Source organism: Manis javanica, chromosome 12 (genome assembly GCF_040802235.1).
Source record: "Manis javanica isolate MJ-LG chromosome 12, MJ_LKY, whole genome shotgun sequence".
NCBI classification, from domain to species: Eukaryota; Metazoa; Chordata; class Mammalia; order Pholidota; family Manidae; genus Manis; species Manis javanica.
In genome coordinates this window covers 110,730,919-110,755,565 of record NC_133167.1, presented here as the reverse complement: position 1 = coordinate 110,755,565, position 24,647 = coordinate 110,730,919, and the positions used below count along the sequence as shown (strand labels likewise).

Below are 24,647 nucleotides of genomic sequence, written 5' to 3'. Positions count from 1 at the left end.
CACCGCCTGCCACCTGCCTCTCAGAGAAATGATCCCCAAGGGCTCCCGAGACCCTTGCCCTGTCCACCCCTACCGCTGCTCGGCCCCGTGGTGTCCATCTCTCCCGCTGCTTCCTGGTGCCTGCGCGCTGTGGGGGGCCTTCACATCTGTCTCCCCATTCAAGATGCCTCCCCTCAAAAACTCCATGTTCCCTGGGCCCATTCAAACCCGTGCCCATGCGCATTTTCCAGGCTGGCTGCTGTTGGTTTCTTCCTTGTCTGCCTTCTTCATGTAAAGCACCCGCATTCTGCATGTTACCTAGTGATAATTTCTAACCATTTCACCCTGTCTTGGCTGCCTTCCTCTTTATAAGTCTCCTAAGCCAAGGAATGGTGTCTTCACATGTTCCCATTCACATGACCTAGGGCAAACGGGGCAGGACAGGGCTCAAAGCCTTCTTATCGAATCAGAGGGTTGCATGTGAGGCGCTAGCTCGGGGATGATTTTAAGCATGGACGCTCATTACATGCAAGCCCTGTGCTCATTGTAGTGCAACCCAGGGGCCCTGGGGGGTAGCAGAGCCACCCTCCCTGGGGAGGTGGGCTGAGCCTGCACATTCACACCTGGGAGCCTTCCCACCACCATTCAGTAAATGTTTAGGCCCATCAAACAAGGTGCTTTTCTATGAAACCCCTTCAGGGCATCCCAGGCAGAAGGAACAGCCGCAACACATATGTTCGCAGTGCTGTGCATGATTCCTGCCACAGTGCTCAGGGCATTTCACTGCCGGTGAAGCCCCGGCTGCTGGGAGGGCCGCTGCCTTCAGGTCGGGGGTCCTGGATGCTGGCAGAGAGAGAGCCAGGAGAGGCCACAGGGTGAGAAGCCCCGTGGGCAGGAATGCAGAGTCTGCGCCTTCAGGAGGCATGCAGTTCCTATGCTCCGGGCTGAGATGGCACTTTGGAATATCTCTGACTGGAGGAAGACAATGCCTGCAGATGGTGACCCATCAAGCCAGGGAGCAGGCCCCTGGCCAGCACACCCTTCCCATGCTGGCTTTGGAGCGCTGACTTCCTTGGCTCCTGAGCTCTGTGCACACGGAGCTCGAGGGCTCCCCGGGGTGCAGAACTCCCTTCAGAGCTGACCTCCCCGAGCATGAGCTTGTGGGAAGGACCCAGGGCGGCTCCCATGCCTTCTATGACCCCTCGGAGGGGAGGGTGTGGGGAGTGCAGACGGGCTGGAGCACATACGACAGTGTCTTATTGATGGTCTTGCTGGAAATGATGCTCTTAAGGACAAGGCCTGGGTGCATTGATAATTAACTTTTAAATGCCATTTGCCTAAAACTTGAATTCCAGAGCAGTTAATATGCCCCTGGCTGCCTGGCCTTCCCCTGGCTTCTGAGTGGCCTCAAGGCATAGGGTTTGAGCTCAGTGAGGGCATCACTGCAGACCGCCATTGCTACCATTCTTACTGCTTTGAACACCCTGGATAACGTTGAGCTTTCTAGCGCCTGATGCAGATTAAATCTGAGAAAATCCCATATTTGTGGGCCAGTTTTCATGCAAATTCGGGCTAGCATTACAGAGTAGAAAAAAGCCAGTTCCAGAAGCACAACCTGGTATTGAGTTTTTGTCTTTTACCAGGTGGGAGGTGGTCATGCCAAGGGTGGGAGGGGCTGAGTCCAATTCTCCTGTGTGCCACCCTGGTTTCCCAGTCCCCAGGCTGCCCCCAGCCGATTCCCCCACTCAGCTCGTTGGTCTGCATGGTGGAGATGCCAGGGGTCCCCTCTCTGGTCCCTGCACACATGTGTGTCTCCCAGAGACACCAGAAGGATTTCAGTCTCTGCCCGGCCCTGTCACCATGGAACACGTCTTGTCGGTACAGCAGGCTCCTGTCCCGGTGTGTGGCCTTGGATGGGTCCACGAGCACTCAGCTCCTGCCTCATCCTAATCCACAGCAGAGGCCAGGTCTAGTGTGCCCTGGGGGGTTGCGGTGGTTGTGAGAAGCCTGTCGTGCAGCACAGTGACTCTGGGTTGGACAAAGCTGGGTGGGCTCCTGTACAGTGGGACCCCTTGGCCTCTGATTTGGGAGTGGTTGTGATAGATTGTAGGCCCTTTGTTTGGGGGAGATAAATAAAGCCCATCTGGTGCCCTTGACCTTCCGGCATCCTGATCCCCAGAGACACGTTCCAAGGCTTAGCATTCCTCTGGAAAGCCAGCTTTGTTTCCATGATCCCATGGCTTCTTTCCTGGGGCCTCCAGCCAGCTGCTTTTCTGAAGAAGAGTCTTGGGTTTCTAGGAGAAAGGCCTGTGCCACGTGGGCCTCACTCTGCTGCTTTGGACTGCCGCTCCGCCTCCACGCAGGTGCTGCTACCCCCACGGTCCCCCATGGAGTGTCCCTGGTGTGTCCCGGGGGTCTGCCCTCCCTGGACTGGTACACAGCCGCACGAGCTCACCCTGCCCTGCTCCCGTGGGCATGTCTGGGGGGCCTTCTGCCACCTGTCCAGATGCCAGCTCAGGGAGCCTGGCCTTTGAAGTCCGAGTGAAGCTGATTGGGCCATCACTGCACACCTAGTGAGGTCACTTCTGCATTCCGCCGATGCTTGGCGAGGGCGCAGCACATATTTGAGGACAGGTGTTTGCCGGGTGGGGGCCCTGTGGGGCCTCACTCATGCCAGCCCGTCCGTGTGCTTGCCAGGCTTTGCTCGTGCATGGCGTCAGGAAGGGCGAGCCCCCAGGTGCCTGTCCACCATCTCCCTTTCAGGGCTGGGGGCCCATTTGCCAGGTCCCCATTCCGTCAGAGCACTTGAGTCCAGCTCAGCCCCTTCACATCAGATGCCACTGTGCTCTGGCCCCACTGCAGTTGGACAGGGGCACTAAAGCCCTGGGGGTGACGACTGTGTCTCCTTGTGCCTGCTCCCTGAAGGGCTGTGGTGAGAGCTTGGCACCCGGATGCCATCTGCCTCCTGTACGCAGAGGGCTTCAGACAGTTCAGTCGTGGAGAACGATCATATTACTCTTTCTCTCTGTCAGAGCCCCGATCCCGGCCTTCTGCTGCTCCTTCCACACATGCCGCTAGTCAGGGTGAGCGTGGGCACCAGCCCTCCCTCTGCCTGGGTCCTGCCTGGGCCCTCCTGGGCCACCTGCTGGTCCCTGAAGAATGAGTAACATACACATCTCAGAAACCACCGTCAGCCCCTCACCCTAATCAAGGGGATCTCACCCCTGTAGATGCTCCTGCCTCAGCTGTCCCCGCCTTTGGTCACATTATCCCCCTTCACCAGCATGTCCGTAGACCTGGCACTTCTCACCTCTGCCTTCCTTAGGGAATGCCATCCCATATTTCTGTCTTGAAAATCCTACTCCACCTGCGAGGTTCAGCCCAGACGGCATCTCTGGGAACCTTTGCTGCTACCAGCAGCAGAGGTATGCACCTGCCTCCTTGGAGCTGGTATATAGGGGGGGCCAGTGTCTCTCTGAGCACCCATGTAGGCCCGCCCATCCTGGTTATGTCATTGCTCACTGGCTGTCCCTCTGTGGGGATGTCATCATCCCCATTTTAGAGCTGAGGGGTTAAGCCACTCGCCAGAAGTCACTCAGGAAAGTGGGCAGTGGCTAACTTTGTCCACCTGGTCCCAAAGTCTGAGTTCTTTCCCACGAAGAGCACAAACCTTAGGACCATTTGCATCTACATGTACTGTGTTCCCCCTGATGCCCTATGTGGCCACCAGTGCTGTGGTCACGCGCCTGTACACTGAGGCCTCTGTCAATGTTTGTAGGTTTCAGTGTTTTTACTGAAACATGTTATACTTTTGCTCATAATTATTTGTGCCTGAAAGAAGATATGACAGAGTTGTCATCAAAGTAAAGGTTCAGATATTAAAATTAAGTGGTAAAATATACCATTTATTTCAGCTGAGTAATCTGTATATATTGAGTTGTATACGGTTATGAAAATATACTTAGTGTGTGCATATGACAAGGAGATCTTTGTCATAATAAGGTGCAACATATGAATGATTTGATAAGGAAGCTGTTTCTAAACAAGCGTTGCTAGGTACCAAGTCAGATATGGCTTTGTTTACTGAGACAGTGGTCCGTGCAGCTGCACACGCAGCCTGCCTTTCGTTCTGCTGTTGCGTTTGTGCCTGTAACCCGAGCCTCTGCTGATGTTTCTTTGTCTCTTCTGTCTGCAGAGTCGCAGTGCACCCTCTGCGGGGAGCCGGAAGGTGAGTGTGTCCCCTCCTATACCTGCTTCAGGTGGGCACGGCCGGGAGGCACCCCACAGGAGATGTTGTACACCTGCCTCAGGTGGTGACAAACGGCCGGGCCTATCAGAGAGCACAGTGAAAATCAAAAGCATCTCTGTGGTGTTTGATGGAAAAGTAGGCAACACAATCAGAACAGTGCCCGGGATGGCCCGAGGCAGGCGGAGTTAACCTCTAAAGGGAGACTCCCATCACAGCCAGACTGCATGCTGTTTTGTTCTGGATTTAGAAATTTCAGTCAGTTTTCTCCAGATGATAAATGTCACTCTCCGAAATTCGAATTTCTTGACTTTAAATACATTAGCCAGCAGTGTTGATGGGCTGAGACTCATGTGAGGTCGACCTCACAGGGCTGCCCTTCACGGCAAGTGGCAGAGGCTGGATCCGGGGAACCCCCACAGTCATAAAGGCTGAACGTGGCTGGACGCACATGCAGCAGCATTTTGGGGGGAGCTTTACAAGGGGAACTCCTGAGGGTGTCATTGTTACCTGGGTCCAAAGTAGTGAAAGCGGAGACCTGTGAAATACGTTCCAGTGTCCTAGTAAGGGAGAATGGGGAAAACGTGATGGACACGGAGCCCCTGTCAATGGGGACGGAATCTCAGGTTTGATTTTATAGGAAAGAGGCACATTGGCCAGGAAAGTGATCAGCCTCAAGGTGCCGTGAGATAGGCCGACCCAGGGTGTCGTCTCAGCGCAGTGCGGCCTGCTGGCATCTGCCCTGTGTCCAGCAATCCCAGGGGGCTCCTTAGAGAGGAGGCTCAGTGCCTAATTATTTCTGCTGACAAGGCTTTCAGTCCCAAATTGAAAAAAAAAGTGAATATAGGGTTAACCTGGAAATTCCATCAAACACTGTTTATTTCCCCAAATTTGTGGTTAATTGGGATATTATGATCATGTTTCTGAAATTCTTGGTATGTTGTTTAAGGATTATATAATGCATAGATGTAGCCATGAAGAGGCCCATTAACTTATATTTTAAAGTCTTTAGCTTTGTTACTAAGTAAAACATGAGGCTTTGCAGCCCTATGTTTCCAGGGTCCAGGCATGTGTTGTTTTACTCACTGGGGATGACGGTGCCAGAAGGGCCTCGGGGAGGTGGCTCAGCTGCACTCGCTGCCCCAGGGCTTAGAAGCCTCGGGACCTCTGTCCTCTGCGCCGCGGCATTGTGGGGCTGACGACATCCCCCGGCCTGTCTTCTGTCTCCTCGTTGTCCTTTCTGCCCCAGGAGCATGCGCACCATGCTTCTGCTTCCTGCTTAAGCCTCCCTGTCCCTGGCCTCGCTGTTGAACGTTTTCCACGTGCAGTGGACACTGGGGAATCATATACACAAGCCCTGCGCATCATTGCTTAGCCGAACCGCGTTGTGGTTTCCTTGTCTACTCGTTTCGATGAACAAATGTCTGCTTTCTGCCAAGGCTGTGTGGACTGTGTGGAGTTCGGTTTCTCGCTGTTTGCTGCCTCCTGCCGCCGTGGCTGAGCAGACCGCGGCGCCCGCAAAGGAGCAGGGCTTGTGTGGCGGGGTGGGGGTTGGGGGTGAGTCGGGGCGAGTTGCCAGGGCATCTGCCTCGGGGGCCATCTTTCCATTTCTGTGGACATTCACGGAGGTGGGACCACCTCAGGTGGGCCTGAGAGGCCCCAGGCTGACCTCAGGGGCACAGCAGCCTTCAGCACTGCCAGAAACAGTGGGATCCTCCTGTCCGAGGGCCAGACCCCCTTAGCCCCAGCACATCCAGCCTCATCCCTGGACAGGAGCCGGCTGTGGTTCAACTTCCATATCTCAGACGTTGCCAGCCCACACTCAACGGTGCAAAACTCTCAGGAGGAGAGGAGAGAAATGTGTCCCCTTTACATCCCAGATCAATTTAACACTCAAAGTGAGACCGACTTGAGTCATTGTCAGAGTGATCCCAGCCAGAGGGACCCCGAGGGCTAGGAGGGCCCTCCAGTGGAGGCCTGGCTGCCAGGCAGCTGAGGGCTGGGTTCCGCCTCAGGGCAAGGCCAAGCCTGTCCTGAGATCTGTCCTCTGAAGGCACTGCAGCATCTCAAACGTGAATGTGGGGTTGCTCCAGACCAGGCATGGGGAGGGGAGGCTGATGGCACGGTCTCAGCTGCACTGTATTTTATGAAAAGCACTATCATGAATATTCATAACGTTTTTAAATCATTTAAGTAATTGGTTTAAGTGAGAGCTGGCAGGGTGCAGTGCATGGAATCTGAAATCAGCTTTTTTGTTCAGTAATTTCTTCTGCAGCTTCTATCAGTTAACTCATAAACGCCGATGCACAGAAAGGCTCAGAGCCAGAGGCTGGCAGTAGAAACACAAGTTAGATCTGGGCATGCAGAGCTCGCCTCACCCACAGATTTAAAGCAGCAGCCTGTTAGGCCCTCTCCTTCTTGTCAGGGAGCTGTTGACAGTCTTTCAGGGCAAAGTTGGTGAAATGGGGAACATCTATTTGCGTTTTAATGATTTGCTTTCTTGTGGTGGGTGGTGCTGATTCTCTGGATACAGACTGAAGAATTAGCATTGTCTCAGGTGTAATATCCATCAGGCCAATGAGACGAGGAACAAAGCTTACAGGACAGTGGACCTCAGAACTGTACACTTGTGGATCTCTGCAATGGCACGGTCTGTTTTTCAGAGAACTTAAATTTTTAATTGTGTATAAACTGAAGATCACAGTTTCAATAAGCACATCGCTTACACTTCCTACATTACTAGGTCTCTGACATTTGGACCACAGTGCCTGCGTGAGATGAAAACATTCAGTGGAATTTGTTGTTATTTATCAGTATCTTTCTTCCTACCAAAAATAAATAGACAATTCAACTCTGAATGCTTGAGAGGAAGGGTAGGGGTGGAGGAACATGCCAGTTAGCAGACTCATTGTGCTGTTTGCAGGGGTGCAAGGAACTGGTGCTTGGCTTTGCTAGAGACCTATTCCCCAAAAACAAAATGGTTAAAAATTTATTAAGAGCAATTTCATCTGTTACAGTTTTTGCATAAAACCTTACTAGTAAGACTCTCAATTTGTATCACTTTCCTAGTGGTTCCTGTTATCTTTCAGATACTACAAGTAGCTGTGAAGCTTTCATATGATATGAACTATTAATTTAATATAGGGAAATAATTTACAAGCATGATCCTTCTCAAACTTTGATAGATACATGACACCTCTTGCTTTTTAACAAGATCCCAAGGGAAATTATGGATGGGTGGGATCATAGACGTCAGTCCATAGATTTGTCTATTTTGTTTACATTTTTATGGTTTGATTTGCCCTCCTTCCAGATAGATTTTCCAGTGTTGGAAGATGGATAATGATGCCTGGCAGGCTTAGGAGAACTTATTTGAAATCCACTATAATGTAATAACAATGTCTTACATTTATGTTGTTTAGCCCAGTCAAAACTCAGAGATAAAATAAGTGATTATGCTGCAAACTTGGCATTAAGGAATATGCTACAAAAATGTCAAGATGGATTTTAGCATGAAAGATTTTTCAGTGATAGAGGCCTTCAAAAGTTGTGGACCATTTGTGGTGTCATAAATACACATTAGATTATTTGAAAGTGTCTTTTGTAGAAATTCTAGTCCACAAGCAAATTCAAGTTTAAAAAATATCACAACAAATTTAATGTAAGAGATTTTCTTTATAAATCTGGTATTTCTTTTTACTTTGATCATTTAAAAACACAAACTGCATACTGCTCTTGGACTTTTGGATCAACATACAGACCCTTATATTTTACTACTAGTAGAAGAAACCAAAGCTACCCTTTCTCTTCATCTTTATGAGTGAGAAAAAGTGGAGGAATTTTTCCTGTATTTATAAGCATTATGTCTGATTTTTTAAATCCAAATGTTCAAGATTTTCCCCATGAATGACTCTAAACAACAGAAAATTTCCACAGTTTTTGTACTATATTGAACATGTGTCATCCTGAGATTTTAAGACCTCTCAACAATTGGGGAAAATAAATAAGGTTGCTTTTTGAAAACTGGGCGTCAAAGGGTTTAGAAAGACTCATCTCCCTCCCACCAGCTCTCATCCCTGCTTGCAGGGCTGCAGGGTGTCACCATTCACCCACAGCTGGTGCCCCTCTTGTTTTGAGAGCATACCTTTTTAATCATATGCCTTAGATAAAAATAGTATGTTCTGATTGCTATTCTTGGATGGTTAGTGGAAGATAACCAGCATTTTAAGTTCTCAACATGTGCCAGGCATTCCAGAAAAAATCAGTGCTGCCTAGGAACTCAAGAGTCCAGCTAGTCTCTAAGACAAGGCAGAGCTCCTCTCCGGCCAGTCTGTCTTCTGGGACCTTCGCATGGTCAGTATTTGAATGAAAACCAGGAAGTGCTGTCTAGGACAGGAGCAGGAGCTCTCTTTGCCATGACTGCTGACGGTGAAGGACGTGAGGACTGTGGCGTCGGAGTCGGGGCAGGACCTGCCTTCTGCACAATGTCAACAAACACTTGCTTCCAGTGCACAACTGAGCTTGAATGAAAGAAGGAAAGGAAATCCCCTAGGTCCCAAGAAGTAATAAAGAACTTTAAACCAGAGGTTATACATGCTTCAAAGCCATGGCAGCCCCTGAGAAACAAGACCCAGAAGGGGGCTTGGGGTGGCTGGAGGCCTAACACGCGGGCAGAGGAGGGGTGCCAGCCACACCTGCAGTGGGGTGTTGGAGGTGCTAGCACCGAGTCCTTGGAATAAAACCTGGAATATCAACAAATTTCCCCATTTGTGAGAAGATAAGAAAAACATGGGCCCAAGATTAGTATAAAGGAAGCTTTTCCCATTCCAGGGTCATGAGTGGGATATGAAGTTACCAACAAGAAAGACACACCCCAGGCCTGGATGAAAGCCTGAATTTCCACAACCTGTGCATTGTAGGACCTCAAGGTGAAATTAATGTGAAAATTGCTCCAGAACCTGAGTGCTGTGACAGAACCAAAGCACAAATTATCTACAGGATCTTTGATGGTATATAACTCATGGGGCTCCTCTTCCGCTAGGAAAAACTGCCCCACTTTGTATAAACACAAGCCACAGAAAGAAACTTCAAGGGGACAAGAATACATGACAGAAGAATGAGCACCCAAGGTGCTGGACAGAAGAGACATCTACAAAATTATTAAGTAGATTTTCAAAGGAGCCATAGTAAAAGAAATATCTCGTATGAAAAAAAGAATAAAAAACAGAAGATGTCTAAAAACAAGAAATGTCTTTTAAATTCCTGGCTGCGCCATGCTGTGAAGCGGCTGAGACAGAGCTGGAGGGGGATGGGCAGACCGGAGGCACGTGCAGGGACATTCGCGGGAACATGAAATAAACGTGAGGCAGCAGTAAAGATGTGGGACACATGGCTTTTCCACACGTATCTGGATCTAAATGAGAAATAAAGGGGAGAAGAGAGCAGAGAACAGGCATTTACTCAAAGAAATGAAGACTTGAGATTTTTCCTGAACCTAGGAAATTGGTTGTGCTTCCTCAATCTAAAGACTCCCAATACTGAAATCAAATAAATGAGACACATCTACATCTAACAAAGTGAAACTGAAGAATATAAGAATAATCCTAAATATAGCCAAATGGAATATACAGCTTGCATCAGTGCAGTGACTTCTGGGAGGCATCTCAGGTGGCAGATAGCTTTGGAACAAGATCCAAAAACTTTTGAAAAACTAAAGGGAGGAAGGAAAATACCACACCTTAAATGTGAAGTGGAATAAAGGACAGGTGGGGGGAGAGAGAAGAAGGCCCAGATAACAAAAAATACATGTGAGAGTAGACTCAAGTGTTTTTATAGATACATCATTGTTTAATGATAAAAAGATACTGCTCCAACAAGCAGAACAATCTTCTACTTAGAATAGACTCAAAATATCAAAACATGCTAAGCAAAAAAAAAAAAAAAAAAAAAAAAAGAGGTTTTTTGAGGAGAAACTGGCCAGTCAACATTCTGATAGGAGACTCCTGTATCTCAGCCACAGAATCTTGCTGGTGGAGCTGATGCCTCCATGTAAGGGCAGATGGGCCCCCCAAGGCACATTCTCAGCGCTGGTACTGATGGGAATCCTGCCCAATGTCTGCTAAGGTCTACAGTTTTAGTTTTAAAGAAAGGAACTTTAATTTTTTCTGGACACCAGCCCTTTCAGACTTGTGGCTTCTGTGGCCTGTCAGCAAGTGCTTACCCCAGTGAGCCATGCGTTCCTTGGAAATATTTGTTGAAATTCAGGCCCCTTTTGGTGTCAAGATTGACACAGATGTCCTGGTCCACCTTTTCCTAGTTGGGCAGCATGTGAAGCAGGAAGCAGAGCCCTTCCTTTGCCTCCAGAGGCTCAGGGAATCCAGCTCCCTGTTGCTGGGTCTTTGTGACCAGCTGTAAATGTCTATTTCCAAAGCATAGGTCAGAGCACATCATTCCATCCTGCAAGGCTCTGAAGGTTCCCCACTGTCTACAGGATGAATTCCACATTCAAAGTGTTCCATAAACTTGCCCAAACCCCATTTAGCCACAAGTAAGGCATGCAGCCTGCGTGTTCTAGTCACCACCTACTAACTTAAGGCCCCATCTTGGATGAGTGGACATAGGAAGGAGGCATGTGAATGGGGAGCGTGTGTGTGTGTGTGTGTGTGTGTGTGTGTGTGTGTGTGTGTGTGTGTGTGTGTGTGTCTCATCAGCAAAGATAAAGGGACCCAGGGGTACAGAAGGACTTGTTTGTGTTCATTATCTCAGCAGAGTTTAGGCTTGCACAGACAGGGGCAGGCAGCTTGTAATAGTGTTATACTGCAAATGGAAAGCCTAAAGAACTTGAAGTTCAAACCCCATGGCCCTGATGAAACTTCTGTCCCCTCTCTGTTGAATGTTTGTCCACCACGCGTGCATCCTAGAGCTCTTTGTGCACTGTTTGATATTCCTTCAACTTTTCTTCCTCTGTGCATATCTGTTGGAGCATAATGTGTGTCAGACATGTAGCTGAGCATGTTGAGCACAGGAGCCATAGGATCCTCATGTTCACACACCCCTGGACCCCGCAGAGCCCTCTGTAATTTGTAGTTGTGTATTGTTGAGTCAGATGCATAAGCTGACCATTTGGAAAGTTGGTCTTACTACGAATAAGGCAGTTTTGTTAGCTACACTTACACTCAGAGGTGGAGCTATTAAATATGATATGGTAGAGTGGAATGGGGATGAATTGCATATACCATCTAGTATCTGAGCTGTCACAATTATACATTTATGCAGAATGACATAAAATGCACAAATGAACCCTAATTTGCAAGTTTCTGTTTTTAAGATTATCCAATATCTTCAATTCAGACATTTAGCTGGCACTGAAATAATTTTACCTCATTAATTTTCTCAAGGAATAAATAAATATATTTTTGGTCACCAAGTAATTTAAATATCAGGTTTCAGGTTTAGTATGTTTAGGTCAAGTACTATCTGTTTCCTTGTCACTAAGTTTATGCCCGTTTGTTGCATTTTGAAGCATATTTGAAAAACTAAGAGTTATCCCTAGTAAGTCATAATTGGCTCCTTTTTAATGCTGAAAAATATTCTAAAGAGAGAAATTTAACACAGGGACAGCATCTGACACTCGTCTTCCATGTTATAGTGTTACCACTTTGAAAACAAGTACTTTGTTTTAAAATTTGAATATCATCTATGCCATCTCCTGATATATGAATAAAATGCCCCCAATTTAGTGTCTTTTCTTTGATCTGCTGAGAGTTAAGTATCCTTAAGTGAATTCTTATGCTCTTCTGAAGCTCCAGAAATACAGAGGAGTTGAGTGCTTCTACTTCCTGGGAATGACATGTCTACACACAAGTCAAAATGAATAGACTTTTCCTCATCCTGTGTTTTATGCTGTACACTGATAAATGTTGTAAGAAATCTTTTGGGAGTCTCCTTCTGACATGGCAGCTACCAAAACATCACTGAAGACAGAGAAGCACGTGTCTGCCTGGGACCGTTGTACACACACTCATGCCAGCAGCCTGCACGCTCTACTCCTTCTCAGCCGGGCTCTGCAGAGACGCAGGGCACCCTCCTCACCGTCAGACACAGATCTCAGAGGCAGACCGAGGAGTAAAGCCCTGATCAAACAGTAGGGCTCGTTGGGTTTGAATGTACCCAAGGCTGAGTGTTTGGGCTTTGGAGCAAGTGCACGTCCTGTCCCTCCTTCTCTCTGCCCTGCCTTCTCGTGATGTTTGTTGCCACTTCATTCCGGCCTTTCTCCGTGGTTTTCTTCATATTTCTGCCTGTACTTTACAAGCATCAGTGAGGCCCAAGACACTGTCCTGGCTCCTGGAACAAGAGCTGGAAGGTGGCCCACCCTGGGAGGAGCTGCAGCCCCTGGGGGCTCCACAGTGCACAGAGGATGCGCTAGAAAGACCATCCATCCTGGGGCAGGGCCTCTGTCATAGCCTTTCAGCTACCCAAGGTCAAACCACTGACCTTTCTCTAACACTGGCTCCAGTGTTCTAGTTTACAAATTTGACTAGGTTTTAGATAGTATTCATCTTTTTAAGTGACTGACAGGCATGAGAAATTCCTTGTTATTATTAATGATATGTATTCATAATGTTGCTTTCTTCTCTGATTGTTACATCTCATTAACAGTGTTATGAATAAGAAGCTATTGAGTTTTTACAGCATGCAGCTTTGTAGAATGACCTTGGAAAGAAAATATCCCCACATAGAGCTACTCTGTGTCCTGTCCCCAGCCAGTCTAGTGATCAAATGACACACAACCCAGCCTGTAACCCTGGAATGAGCAAAAGTGCTCGTGAGGATTTTAGACGTGGACACCGTGCTGTTCAAGGACATGTCGCCGTGGTGTGACAGACTGGCCCGTGTCCTTGGAACCCAAAAAGCAAACTAGGTGGAGGTTTCCTTTTCCTAAAAATGAACTAGTGATATTCTTTCTTCCCAGAACCATTGCTGAGAGGCTCACGTGAGGTGACGTGAGTCGAGGAAATCATGGGCCCTACAACCCATAATTTCCTGGACTGGGGAGAGTTTTCAGGGAGCATGACTGACAGCGTGCTGTAGGCAGCCTTCTTCTAACATTGCCCTTTGGAAATGCCCCTTACTTCTGAGCTCAGCTCACAGTCCACCACAGACCTAAGGTTTCCCCAGGCGACCATGCACTGGTTTTTTAAGTTGTGTGCCACCAAGACGGGAAGGAACACACAGGCCTGTGCGACGCCGCACAAGTGGTGGAATGGAGGAGCTGTTAAAACGTGCAGATGGAGTAACCGAGTCGGGAGAAGCTGGGAGGGGTTTCTCTGGGACAGAGCGCTAGGCTGTGTGGGCGGGCCAGCGCACTTCAGTCGGGTGACAACGGATCGCCGCAGCTTTATTGACCAACTGATACAACATCATCAGTTTTGCTTTCAGAAATTGTTTTTGAAATGCATGTCTTCTGTGTTGACACCTTCCTTTGTCCTGGGTTTCAAGAAATAAAGCTCTGAGACTAGTGGGAGGAGGGACTCAGGAGGCAGTATCCTGGGTTTGGTACTAATTAGAAAGGTGGGCTTTCTGTGCTCCAATGTCCTCATCCTAAAATTTTCTATGCCTTAAAATTGTGTGTCTATACATGTATATGTCTATAGAATGATGTGATTAAGTGTCTGGGTTTTATTTTCCAGATATTCTGCATTGGCATAAATTTGGTTTCCATAACGTTATGCATCATTGACCTGCTATTTTAGTGAAGCTCTGTGTCTTATTATGGGATGTGTGGTGAAAAAGGCAGATTGGAACTAATTTTTCAAAGTTGTACTGAGAGATGACCCATTTCCTGTTATTCAGATTCGTAATTCTCCTTCACATCTTCTGAAATCAGTGGTAGTTAATTTTGGCAGATTAACTGTTGCCAGGCTGAATGATAAATGATTCATTAAACAAGCTAATTATGAATACACAAATGAAAGAAATGTGTGAAAAGATAAAAAGAGAACTAACAATAGGAAAACAGTCTAGAACCAAACAGATTCTTGTACAAATCTCTTTGTCCCTTTGGCATAAGTTGTGTGAATTCACTGAATCTGAGGTCTTTCTGTAAAAAATGGCCAGAATAGTGCCTCATCTCAAGGCCGTTTTAAAAATGTCAGTTGAGTCTGGTGTCTGGCATATACGGGTCCGTGGTGACATGCGTGCTTTATTTTGCTGTTTGATCATTCTGCTTCTGTATTTTCATTCCATGTCTCTCTGTCAGTCATTATTCTAGGTGTCAGGGAAATGAGGTTGAATGAGATGGTTCTGCATGTATAGAAAATCTGAAAATCAAAGTGATGGCTGTGATGAACAGCTACACGTAGACCAAGAGGTGAATCGTAGTGATGGTGATGGGTCTGTTGTCTCATAAAAACTGGCTCCTGAGTTTAGTGAAATTTGGTGTTTGTGTGATTTCTAGATGGGCTGGCTTCAGCTTCTAAGGAGAGGAGGCGCTTTGGGGTCAGGAGAGAACAGAAAATAGAGAGAGGGGCCCTTTAGCTTGCACATTTTAGGACTCCTGTAAGAAGTGTCAAAGACGCCTTCCACCCCTGCCGCCGGAAGAGCTTCTGCTCCTCAACAGAAAGTTAGAGACCACGGCTGCTGGGTGCGCCCCCACCTCCAGCGGCCGTGTGAGCGCCCGCATGCAGTCGGCGGCAGGAGACGTTTGTGCCGGCCCACTGTGGGGTTCCCTGCTCCTAATTACCGACTGAGCAATGCGCTGTATCTCTTTACTTTCCCCAACGGGGAGGTTTTAGCAAACGGCCTTGTGGGCGCTTCCACACGGCAGGGGTAACTGGAGTGTCCATGGCCATGTCTGCTGTGTGGGGCCCTGCTCAGTATTGTTCTCTGACTGCTACCCTCTGCTTGTTGTTTATCTGCTGTGGTAAGTGGACAGTGAAGTGGCAGCGCACACCACACACAACCCCCGGGAGCCAGGATCAGAACTGGGAGTGTCTGACCCCAGCACTGGCTCTGGGGTCGTCCTGGGTTCATGCAGCCGCCAGGTGTGTTACATGTAGGTTTGATCATAATACTAAGAAGGGGGGAAAACCCTTAGAGACCACGTGGTCCAAATCTCTCGGTTTCCAGTTAAGTAAGTGAAGGCTTGGGAAGGCAGGTAACAACCCAATGTCTGTGAAGTAGGTCATGGAGCAGATGTGACCAAACACACCCTTTAGCTTGTGGCACAGAATTAATAAGAAACAGGAAACACCAGGGCAGGTGAGTGCCGGAGCCGAAGGGAACATCCCATAAATCATGTGTGCTAAAGGGTTCTGGACACAGAGCGGAAGCAAGGGCTGGTGATTTCAGGTCCTCGTCAGACACCCAATTCCGTGTGCTGTGGACGGATCAGAGCATCATGCTTCCCTTCCTCTCATCTTTATGCAGACACACAGGCAAAAAGATCATGCAAAGCCTCTGCTTTTAATACACTTATAAGAAAAAGGTGGAAATAAATAATTGTCATTCTAGGGCTTCTGGAACTTCGTCCCCAATCCAAAAGAGAGAAATGTCTGAAATTCCACATTACAAAGCATGTTTGGAGCATTCTACAAGGAGTAAAATTATTTAGTTTTTTTTTGTAAAAAAGTACTAGTCTTTTTAGAAACATCCATTTAAAACTTACATAAATGCTGTTTTTCGTTTTCTAACCTTTATATTTTGGCCTTACTACAACAGACAGTGACCATAAACATAATGAAGGAAAATGCACACAGAATCACCATCGTGCCCTCTGCCCCCAGGATCCAGGCCATGTGGCTTCTGCTCTGGGCCTGCAGGCTCCTTCCTCCAAAACTCACCAACGTGGCTCCTGAAATGCTGTATCTCTTTTCAACAACAAAAACATCGCTATGACTTCTTTTCTTCTTCTAAAAGAAATCTCTCTAATGACTTTTCCCCCCACCAAACCCCGTTGAGAAGCATACTTCGCCACAAGTTTCAGGCTGACTCATCAACTCATTGGAACAACTGACCAGACAGTGTCACATGGAGCGAATCTGAACCCCGTGGCATTTTAGGGAGCTGGTGGGGTCGTCCAGAGAGGAGGGTGGCCTGAGCGGCTGTCCCCATAGGGAGCGTCCCAAAGGGCCCCCATGGGAGGTGGTGCCCACACCTCACCTCCTGGGACCCTTCGTCCTGCTGGGCGGCTGTGTCACAGACACGTGTTCACGCTTTGTGTCCCCCTGAACATGTTGCTCTTGCCGTGGCTCGGGTGCTGGGTGGCCGGGACACCAGAGGCTGTGTGTGGCAGACCGCCCTCTGGCTCCTCACCTTCTGAAGAAGCCTTCTCCACCCTCAGCAAGCCTACTTTAGAATACAGTAAACCATCAGAACTGACATTTTATGGACCAGTTCTGTTGGTTTTCTTAACTGTATTGTTAAATTGATATATTTTATATCAGTGAAAATTATCTGTGTATTTTCTATTGGAAAGAGACATTATGTAAGATTTTCTCATTAAGGTGAATAAAATGAAGTCTTCGTTTTATGGCTTCTCAATTCATAGCAGAGTTTCCAGGCATGTCCTCAGCGAGGAACAGCTGAATGGTACCACATCTTTCATATTATCTGACTCTCCCTTGTCTGAGCTGTGAGCTCTATTCCACAGCATTAAGCATGCTTCTACATATCATTTTTAGTGGTTATGTATCATTCCATTGTGTTGGTCCTGTGATTTATTGGATTAATACCCTTTAATGGAAATTTAAGCTGTTTCTAATCTTTTTACTAATATAAATTATACCCTCATAAATATATTTATAACTTTGTATACTCATTCATGATTATTTCCTTAGGGTAAGTTCTAGAAATCCAGTTAATTCAGAGTGTGGATACTTTCCTAATAGGTTTGCAGAACACAGGAGTGATTTATAGCACATGCTTCCTCTCTTCCCCCGAGGGGTCAACGCCCACTCAGGGTGCCCAGTCTGCCAACGTGCAGGAGTACTGTTATTGTTATTGTGTTGTCTGAAATGTCTAGACAACCTCTTTCTACTAGGCTATCCTAACAAGCACAGGATGCTTTTGTAGGGAGAAACGCATATATCACATATATAAGATAACAGGCATTTACTGTTACAGATGGGCAGTGGCCAAAGGGAATGGCCAGTTTTACCAGGCAGCAGGTGGGTTATAAGAAATGGTTATAAAAGGCTGATTCCCGAGCTTAGTAGTGGGGTGTGTCTGCTGTCAGCCAGGCAGGTAAGGACTGTGGGACCTTCCAGGTGGGTGCAGGGCAAAGCTTGGGGACGGCAGCCGGCAGAGCTAAACCGTCAGGTGCCCACCCTTGATTGTCCTCCGATCCACTGGGCAAATAACATCCTAGGAAGTTTAAGTAGATGTGCCCTGTAAGTTGTAAAATCATGTGATAGAAAAGTTTTCTAGAACCAACCATAAGGGCGCTAGTGTGGTTCTGGAGTGGGTACCAGGAAGAAGGCTAGTAGGGATGAGGGCTCGTCAGCTGCTCACAGAACCCACCGACGACGATTCTTAATTGACCCAAGTCAACAGTAATTCTTTACTGTCTCCTTCCATTCCAGCAACTCAGGAGACATGGCCCTTCTGTCTTGGGATTATTCAGATAAAAACACACCAGATGGGAGGCAGGGCTGTGCTCAGGCAGACCAGCCACCAGAGGAGAAGACTGGCTTCCCGTTCTTTCCTCTGCCCCCAAAGAGCTGGACAACCTTGGACGAGCCACTTATTCCCAAGGTTCTCAGTTTATTTAGATATGAAATTAAAAAGGAAAGGCTGTCTGCCTCCTAAGGTCTCTCCCAGTCCTACAGTCCAGGGGTTACGAGGACAGAATTACGAGGCGTGATCCTTGACTCCAGTGAGCCTGTACTGTTTGGAGACTCTGCCCTCCATGCAATTTGCATAATCCTGAACATGGTCAATATTTAATTACCTTCTTGGTGTTGACTGAAGGAATTAATGCTGGGAAGGATGGATGAATCCCAAGTAGATCCCCATGCTAACTTGAAAAAAGGAAAATTTCAGCCATTTTATTTACCAGTGCTATCAGCAACTTAAAGAGTCTTGAAAACTCAGGTTTCAATGACATTACAGTTTTAAAATTACTTTTTTTTTTTTAGTCAAATCATGGGTTTACTAAGGAAGAGATCCCTGTGCAGCTGACTGTATTCAGGAGAAATGCTTCATCTGTGCTGCCTGCCTAATCAGAGGTGCAGCCATCCTCTCTCCCTATTTGAGCCCCTGCAGCTGGGACATTTGGTGAATGACTCATGTGGTGGGGACCCTTTGACAATGAGAGGCTTGAAGTCATAAAAACACTTCTGTCTCTCACTCGATTAAGACACTTGCATTTCTCAGTCTTCTCATAGGAGATTACAGGAGGTATAGATACAGATGTAGACCTTTAAATCCCCTTAACCTATTTCAGACACAGGAGATACATTAGTGCAAAAACAGCCTTCACATTGATAAACCTATGACTATTATACAGAAGTGATTTCTTCTGGTTCACACAGGGAGAAAGAACATACAGAAAATTAACAATAGTTGGGAGGAAGTGATCTTTGTTTGCCTAGGAAGTCAATTTTAACTGCAGAAATTTGCAAAACAAAACTATCAACAAAATAAAAAATAAGCAAGTAGGACTATATCAAACTAAAAAGCTTCTGCACAGCAAAGGACCTTATGTACAAAATGATAAAGGCAAACTGCAGAATGAGGAAGATATTTATAAACCATCTATCTGATAAGGGGCCAATATCCAAAACGTATAAAGAACTCATACAACTCAATAGCAAAAAAACAAATAATCTGACTAAAAAAGGCAGAGGACCTGAAAAGACATTTTCCAAAGATGTACAGACACACGAAGAGATGCTCCACGCAGGTAATCACCAGGGAAATGCCCATCAGGAACACAGTGAGCTATCACCTCACCCCCGTCAGAACGGCTAATATCAACAAGAAAGAAATAGCACGTGTTGGCGAGAACGTGGAGAAAAGGGAACCCTTGTGCACCACTGGTGGGAAGGGAATTGGGAACAGCTTCTGTGGAAAACAGTATGGAGGGTCCTCAAAAAAATCTAAGAAAGAAATAGGATATGACCCACAATTCCACTTCTGGTGATTTACCTGAAGAAAACAAAAACACTAATCTGAAAAGATCTCTGTACCCCTGTGTTCCCTGCAGCATTATTTACAACAGCCAAGATACGGACACACCTTATGAGTGCATTGACAATGATGGGTAAAGAAGATGTGGTGCACACACACAGCAGTTACTCAGCTGTAGAAGGGGATCCTGCTGCTGTGACAATGAGGAGGGACCAGAGGGTGTTACGCTGAGTGACATAAGTCAGACAGGGAAGGACAAACACTAGAATCTTAAAAAAGATGCAGAACCTAAAAAAGCTGAGCACCCAGAAGCAGAGGGCACACAGTGGTTCCTAGGGCAGGGTGGGGGGCATGGAGAGGCTGGTCAACAGAGAGACTCCCAGTTACAAGGGGAATCAATCCTGGGGGTCTGGTGTGCAGCATGGAAACTAATACTGCCTCATCTACTTAAAAATTGCTAAGAATAGATCCTAAATATTTTCACAACAAAAATAGAAAACCATGTGAGCTTATGAATGTAACTAATGGAGATTGTGGGAATCATTTCACAATATACAAATGTATCAAATCATCCTGTCCCACACTTAACCTTACACAATGGTATATGTCAGTTCTATCTCAATAAGGCTGAAAGAACTGTGTTTTCTAAGTGGGAATTGCAGAAATTGCAGATAAGAGATGCCTGACATTTCTGTGGTTTGACAGTAATACTATAGTAATTTTAAATTAGAAGCTCTCAATCTCAAAAACTGTTTTTAAAAACACCTTTCAAGTACTTTGATTATTTTGGTTTAGTGTGACTTCGTCAGCTCATTGATTCTACACTCTAGACTGTTCTTCATTTCCATTTCAAGTCAGTAGCATGTATAATGCCTGCTGTGCATGAGGCTCTGTCTTGCACTTAGACATGTGAACAGGAAGGCATGTAAACTCGAGGCCTGTCCTAACTGGATTTGTCAAGAAGTATGAAAGTTAGGTGGAAAACTATAACTCAAGAGTTAGTGGCCTAACCAAGGTTCAGAGAGCATGCTTTGGAGGGAAATTGGAATTCTAGCTGGTTAGCTTTTATTGCTGCGTGACAAGTGAGCACACACAGCAGGCTTACATCGGCTTCTGTGAGTCTGGAGCCTGGGCACGGAACGGCCGGATCTCCCGCTACACAATGATGAAGGTGTTGGCCAGGCCGCGTCCCCACCTGCCAGCCTGTGTGAGGTGGTGCCTGGCCATGTTCACTCTGCTGGCAGGCAGCCACGTGTCCTGTGGCTGATGGGTCCACAGCAGCTTGCTTCTCCAAGCCGCACTGGTGCCACAGAACCAGGCACCTGCCAGCAGGATGGAGTCTGTCGTCATGATGAGAGGGGTACCAGTCCCAGGTGTCACCCACAACCTGGGTTAGAGCCAAGTGCAAGTGCTGCCCACACACAAGGGGAGGGGTCCCACAGAGGCAGGGACACTGGAGGGGGGCCCTCAGGGCCACGTGGAGTCCACCCACTGCCCAGGGTGAGGACAGGCTGCAGCCCGCTGCACTTTGAGAAGCTGAGATTCTAGTGACACTGGCAGACACTGACCGGGGCTGGCAGCTCCCGACTTCTCCAGGACGTGCCTCCTCCCACTTGATTCTGACCCTCCAACTGGCCCGTGGCTGCACGTCGCTCACATTCAGCTACGGCAGAGGTCTGCTAGTTGGCTTCAGTGCTGGGGGTTGGGGAGTGGGTTCCCTCCATGGGCCAGTCTCAAGGGTCAGATCTCAGTGTGGCCTGTTGCTAACGATTTGAGCCAGCAGTGGACTGAGGCTGCGGTCTGGCCACACTCCCAACCCCTTCCACCAGTATCCTCAAGATTAAGAATAACCCATGAATATTTAACTGCGTAAGATCAGAAGCCCTGCCTGTGTCACAGCGGTATTCATTTATGTGCACTTCGCTGATTGACATGCCTGTTTTCCCCAGATCGGAGAAGCAGACCCCACTCGAGGTGTTGAGACAGGATGGGATTTGGTGGAGGAATTAGGGACACATGATATTTAGAGATGGGTATATAAAGGGAGGAGGGGTTATGGCACAAAGATGAAAACACGTTCATGGGAGATGTGACTTCTGATGCGCTGCAGGATGAGAAGGTTTTGTTCAGCAGAGATGGGAAGGGATCCATCAGTTAGGTCCTGAGTTGGGGACACAGGGCTGGGGAACAGGACAGCAGTGCCACCCTCCAGCCAGATGTGAGGGTACCAGGGACAGGCTGTAAAGGGAGCTCAGGGTCAAGGCCATGCCATCTCCCCATCTGTGGTGCACCTTTGGCCAGAGGGTCTTTGCTGGGAACAGAGGGCACATCTCCAGGGCTTAGGGTCCTCTGCATGCCCCTGAGATTCCAGGATCTTGTGTGCCATTGTCTGGGGAGCAACTCCATTGCTTCTATGCCAGAAGCTGCCTGGGGAGCTCGGGACTGGAGCCAACTGGACATGGCAGGGAACCTGAGCTCCATGCCCTTCGGCAAGAACCGGCCTTACTGGTCCTTCTTTGTAGCATTGGGACAAAAATAGTGCCCAGCTCTGAGGGCATTGTTAGATTTAAATGAACTCTTGCCATGGCACCTGGCCCATACAAATAGTTCAATTAAAATATGTATTTATGTGTATCATGGTTTTTATAATTAACCCACATCCTAAGCAACGTTGACTTAGCAACCAAAGAAAGCTCCTACTTGCCAAGTTCTAGATTTGGGTTTTGAGCTCAGTGCTTCTGCCCCTAGTTTCAGGCAAAGGCAGTTTGTACATGGGCTTTCCTGTCCTCATGACCTTGACAGGAGTCCTTGTCCTTCAGAATCCTTAGGTGGCTGGAGACTCAGTGCTCCATGACTGTCCAGTCCCGCCTCCTGGCCTCGTCCCCTGGGCCAGCTGTCGTGCCTCAGCCCAGAGGCAGCCTGCTGACCGCAGGGCTGAGCCACATCAGAGAACACGGGCACGTCCAGTTCTGAGCACTCATTCTCACACACGGACAAGCCCACAGCACCATGCGTTTGTCATAAAATCCACCCCCTAGGCCCTTGGAGGAGCTGACCTGGGGCAGAAGTCCCCCTTGTCTCAGGGCCCTCTGGGCCTACAGAGGTATAGGAGAGCCCCTTCCATCTGCACCCCCTGATCTGCTGTGAAGAAGCCTCAGGCGGGCAGCAAGCATGTCTGCTGATCTGATGTTGCCTGCCCTGCATGAGTAAGTGCCAGGTCAGACATGTCCACATGCACATGACCTGAGCCTGTGGCCCTGGGCTTGTCACTGTCCCATTTCAGCCCAGAGTCCCAGAACTTTCATCTTACAAAAGAAAGAGCGTATTCTTTAGGTATAACATATTTGTTTCAACTTACTGAATACAAGTTATATTACTGTAGAATATAAATGTATCTTCCTTTGTTCTACTGAAAAGATGAATTACTTTAATGGTTGCAAAAGACAGTCTATTTCAGCCCTGAAGCTCAGCTTTGCTTTGCTGTGATTTCTAGTCTTCTGCTTGGCATTTTTTTTTTTAAACTGGAAGGTAACAGTGATGATACTAATAAAACTTACTGAATATTCCAATTCCATTTAGTAAAAATTCTCCTTGCCATCTAACAAGTATTGAAAGTGTCCACACACTGTGGCCATGAAAGTCTGATTCTGAGGCCTCATCCATGAGAATAAGTAAATATTCATAAAAACTTTATTGCAATTTTATTTATATAAGCAAAGGGGGTGTTGTTAAACTATGTATCTTCCATGCAATGAAATCATACATAGCCTTTCTACATGAGGCTTTGTAACATTTGTAAAACCAAAGGAAAAGCTGTCATGTGCATCTGTCTTTAAGTAGCATCCTCCAGGTTTCCACAGATATAAAAAGCAATTGTCTTTCAAAGAAGAAAGGGTCTTGTCATCTTCTACCTTCTTTTTCATGTTCTACGTGTTCTATAACAAGTTTGTGGCTTTTATCATAATGGGAAAAATTGTTTAGGAAGACCATTGCCTAGTCTTCAGACCTGCAGGAAAGCAATTCAACACGCATTCCGAATTACATGGCTTTCATTCAAGCGGCCAAGTGCCCCATTTCCAGGGCAAGGGGTTTACGGTCACTAGTGCGCACTTGAGCAGGCCGCTGCTGTCTTGTGTTCCCAGCAGAGAGTCTCTCGCTTGCTCCAGAGAAGCCCCTACAGCCATCCCGCCAGCGTGACGGAGGCTCAGCACGAGAAGAAGGCAGCGAGCGGACGGACACAGGTCACCCTTCTCAGTGGGGCTTCCAAGACGGAAGGACAGGCCTGGTACCGCCCGGACTCGCTCCCGCCCGCCCCTTGGGGTCTGCTCACCTCTGTTCTTTGTTCTGCTCGTCCGAAGGCCTCTTCCTGTCCCTCTTTGTTTCTGGCCTTCCACGCTCCCGTGGGTCTCTTTTTGCCGACCAATCTCTCTGCACCAAATTCCTGGACTCGATGACTGGCAAATTGCCATATTCCCATTGGTTTTTGGTGTTTTGCCAAAATTTAACAGTTATCATAGTACAAATTCTACCAGATAAGGTAGTTGCCTTGTGAAATGTAATACGAAAATTTGCACTTGCGTCATAGATTTTCTCTTTCATTAGTCACCTTCTCAATGGTTTCCTTAGTGGAATAAGAATGTGAGGAGATGAAACAACTGTTTTTAGTTAAGCATCTTGAAATCCACCATCAGAGCAGTTTGTCTCAGGGTTCATTGTTGGCAAAATAGTTTATACATTTCTTTTTTTAAAAAAAGGTCTTCTGATTCACTTCTCAGTAGGTTCACTTATAATTCAAAAATGACATTGACAAATGACTGTCAGGCTGTGCATTTAGATTAGCATTTGGAGAAATTTGAACAGAACGTGCTTATGAGCGGAGATTGCCCTGGAGACAGTTTGCTGCGTGGCAATCTGGCATTTCAGGATTTGGGTAATAACAGCCTGCCGTCCAGTTACGCAGAGAGTGAGACGTGTCTTTCTGAGCAAACAATTCTCTGATTCCCACAAAAGCATCACTTTTTTAAGCAGGGAAAAATGGCCTGTTAGCAGGGACTTCTTGTAATGACACACCGTCAATGCCCTTAAAGATTCCCATTTTCAATACTGCACGAAGGACCAGCCTCCTTGGCTCAGCACACACTCCTCCTGCTGCCTGGTAACAGAGTGCCATGCGTACATCAGCCTGCTCCTGTGTGTGCAGAAGCCACAGTGGCTCCATCAGTCCTACAGGAACCGCAATCCCTGTCAGAGGCATGACATGGAAAGGTTGCATTGTATCCATGCTGACCTTCAG

The 24,647-nt window shown here is 47.3% G+C and overlaps 1 protein-coding gene across 13 annotated transcripts in view; it reads left to right on the top strand.

Moving 5' to 3' along the window:
- The window catches only part of DLGAP2 (DLG associated protein 2), a 436,545-nt gene that overhangs the window by 226,067 nt on the left and 185,831 nt on the right, over positions 1–24,647 (top strand). For all 13 annotated transcript variants that reach the window (XM_036995825.2, XM_073219245.1, XM_036995822.2 and 10 more), the window contains one exon: positions 4,175–4,207. In XM_036995825.2, coding sequence (XP_036851720.1) covers positions 4,175–4,207 — 33 coding nt within the window. The remainder of the gene's footprint in view (positions 1–4,174; positions 4,208–24,647) is intronic.